At 39.5% G+C, this 2,792-nt stretch overlaps 1 protein-coding gene and 1 long non-coding RNA gene across 4 annotated transcripts in view; one reads left to right on the top strand and one right to left on the bottom strand.

The window, feature by feature from the left end:
* Nucleotides 1-2,786, bottom strand: part of LOC107626673 — a 7,247-nt gene extending 4,461 nt beyond the window's left edge. For 2 of the 3 annotated variants that reach the window (XM_021115242.1, XM_021115240.1), the window contains exons 1-3: nt 1,871-2,786; nt 955-1,020; nt 814-860 (exon numbers count right to left, since the gene is read on the bottom strand). In XM_021115242.1, coding sequence (XP_020970901.1) covers nt 814-860; nt 955-1,020; nt 1,871-1,944 — 187 coding nt within the window. In that variant the 5' untranslated portion in view covers nt 1,945-2,786. The remainder of the gene's footprint in view (nt 1-813; nt 861-954; nt 1,021-1,870) is intronic. The other variant, XM_021115241.1, reaches the window with a different exon arrangement.
* LOC110268657 lies at nt 1,033-1,372 on the top strand. The gene is made up of 2 exons (XR_002356935.1): nt 1,033-1,254; nt 1,339-1,372. It is a non-coding gene; the product is annotated as an uncharacterized LOC110268657 (long non-coding RNA).

Here is a 2,792-nt window from a genome sequence, read left to right as displayed (position 1 = left end):
TAATTTTAGTTAATTAATATTTTATTAAGTTCACAATTATTTTTTTAAAGTATCAAACACAAAATAAATTACTATCCCAAATTAATTAATTGCATTTCTAGTAAAGAGATACAATTTAACCAAACAAACAATAATAAGTGCAGTATCATATTCAATTAATGACTTACTTAAAACAGACATTTAAAAAGGGTGTTTTTCTCACGGAATAATTCTTTAAAATTTTTGGTTGAGTCACAAGAGAGAAAGGCATAGAAAAGGAATGAGGAGTTGAGTTAAAATAAAATAAAGGGTCTTTTCAAGCAAGTAGGATACAAGTTAAAATATAGGATCCCCGACCAAAAAAAATAGAAATAGAGAGGATCTTTTCAAGCAAGTAGGATATGAGTTAAAATAAAATAAAAAATTATGAAAAAGGTTGGAAAGAGAATCGAACCACATTCTGCCTTAAGAAAAAATTGAAAAGAAAATATCGTTTTCGTGTGTCATTTTTTAAAAATATTTCCATTGAAAATATTTTGAAAATTCTTAAATCATATTTTCATTACTTATTCTCATTTTCATTCATAATAGAAATAAAAATGGTCAAACTCTTATATGCTTAGTATCAGTTAGTTGATATGTAATTGAATGATAATGACAACCATAAACATCAAAACTCAAGTAACAAAATGTAGTACATATTCCCATTCCTAATTGCTACCAGAAAAAGAACATTCAAAGAATGTTTCATCAGTGTCTCTAGATTAGAAAAGGCGATCTCTATGTAGAAATAGTAACCTAATTTAGGATTGTAACCATAAACGAAGTTCATACCTTCCGAACATACTACTGCAACAAACAGCAAAAAAGAAGAAATAGTCCTGCAACAAACAGCAAAAAAAAAGAAACAATGTTATATTTAGAGAGAAACAACATAGACAAAAAAGAAGAAATGGTAAAGAAAACAGTACATACCAGTTCTGCTTCAAGTGATGGCAGAGAATCACAGGCAGAACTTCCAACTCATATAGCAAGTAAATCCTGGATGTTTGTGTGGTTGATGAGAGAACGTTTGAACCATATACAAAATGGATTTACAGTTGAACTGGTTCAGCTAGAGCTTGACTGGTTTATATTGTGTAAAAATATTGGTTTATTTTAATTTAGAATGGTTAAACTAGGTTGTAAGCATGTAGGATGGTTGGTGTCTTTGGAATTGTGATACGAAAGTGTTTTACCCAAAACATTTAGCATTTGTATCTTATGATTAATTTAGTATATTGTTTAACTTGCACTATATTAGTTACGTAGATTGAGCTATGTGAAGAAAATTCAGGAAGTGCTAGGTGCTCTCCAAAGCTTAATTGAAACAAAATACCAGATTCTCTGTTCATACTTCATAGTAGCTTTGTTAGAATCATGTTGATGTAATGTTAAGTAATTATAGTTTCCAATTTTCCTAACTTGTATTCATTTGGTACTGTTGAATTCATCTACCAAATTTTGCTATCATTTAACTGAATTGTGTGAATTTAGTGCAACTTTTTATTAGGACTGTTCTGGTTTTTAATTCTGTCCTTTTGGAAAAGCTTTAATTTCAGAATCTTAGATGCTTCTTTGCTTTATCAGGGATCTAGTGCCCTTCTGGAAGTAACAACTTATATATTAGTATCCATAATCAATAGTAATCTTCTGTATATTAGACTATTAGTATGTGCATTCATAGTTTGTCCTTTATTGGATCTTGTTATATTTATGGGAGTTATGGTAAAATAGTTGCTAAAGTTTTGGGGGTTTGGCTTCTTACGAGCATTATATTGTATGCGGAAATCTGAGATCAAAACCATTTATCAAACACAAATATGCATTGAACATCCTTTTACAGTTTTACCTGGAGATGATCCCCAATCTTCGCAGCTCTCTGGCCAACACTTGAAATACGCGAATCCAACCTCGCAAAACCATCCAAAAGTACACCTACACCTCTCTCCAGCTGATTAACGAGGAGGAGGAGTAAGAGGGCGAGCTAGCTTGAATTACTTCGCTCCGGTCACCGTCATCATCACCGGCACCACCCGCTTCGCAACCTCCGCCAGAGGCGCCTCCGCCACCGCCCGCGGCGCCGCCTCCACCGGCGCCGTCTCCCTCATCAACGTCGCTGTCTCCTTCGTCATCACCATCGACATCCATGTCGTTGCCATTGCCGCCTTGGTCGGTCGTCTGCATCCCCGCCTTCGTCGTCCCCGCCCCCGCCACCGTCCCCGCTGGGGCCGTCGACGAAGGCGGCGACGGAGACGATGAAGGCGGCGACGGAGACGACATGGATGTCGACGATGGTGACGACGAAGGAGACAGCAACGTTGATGAGGGAAACGGCACGGGTGGAGGCGGCGCCGCGGGCGGTGGCGGAGGCGCCTCTGGCGGAGGTTGCAACGCGGGTGGTGCCGGTGATGATGACGGTGACCAGAGCGAAGTAATTCAAGCTAGCTCGCCCTCCGGCAGCGACTTCAGCGGCTAAGGCGGCAGCGGCGGCTTCAACGGCGTCGCCGCCATCGCTCTCATCACTCTCACTGCCATTATCACTGTCACCCTCACTGCCACTATCACCGGCACTCTCGGGGGTCGATGACTTCTCCCGGGCCGGCTGCGCCGTCATCCTCATCCATTCCCAGTGCGGCATTGACCGGCACAAAAAGGTTATCGTCATCCATGAAACCATGAAACTGTAACAATAATGATGGAGTAAGGAGGATTGAGATATACGATGAAGAAGAAAGAGTGAGGCACTGAAGTGAAGAAACCCTAATTTCTGA

The sequence above is a fragment of the Arachis ipaensis genome, chromosome B02 (genome assembly GCF_000816755.2).
Source record: "Arachis ipaensis cultivar K30076 chromosome B02, Araip1.1, whole genome shotgun sequence".
Classification (NCBI taxonomy): Eukaryota; Viridiplantae; Streptophyta; class Magnoliopsida; order Fabales; family Fabaceae; genus Arachis; species Arachis ipaensis.
The sequence above is the reverse complement of the archived record's forward strand: the minus strand, read 5'-3'. Positions and strand labels throughout refer to the sequence as shown.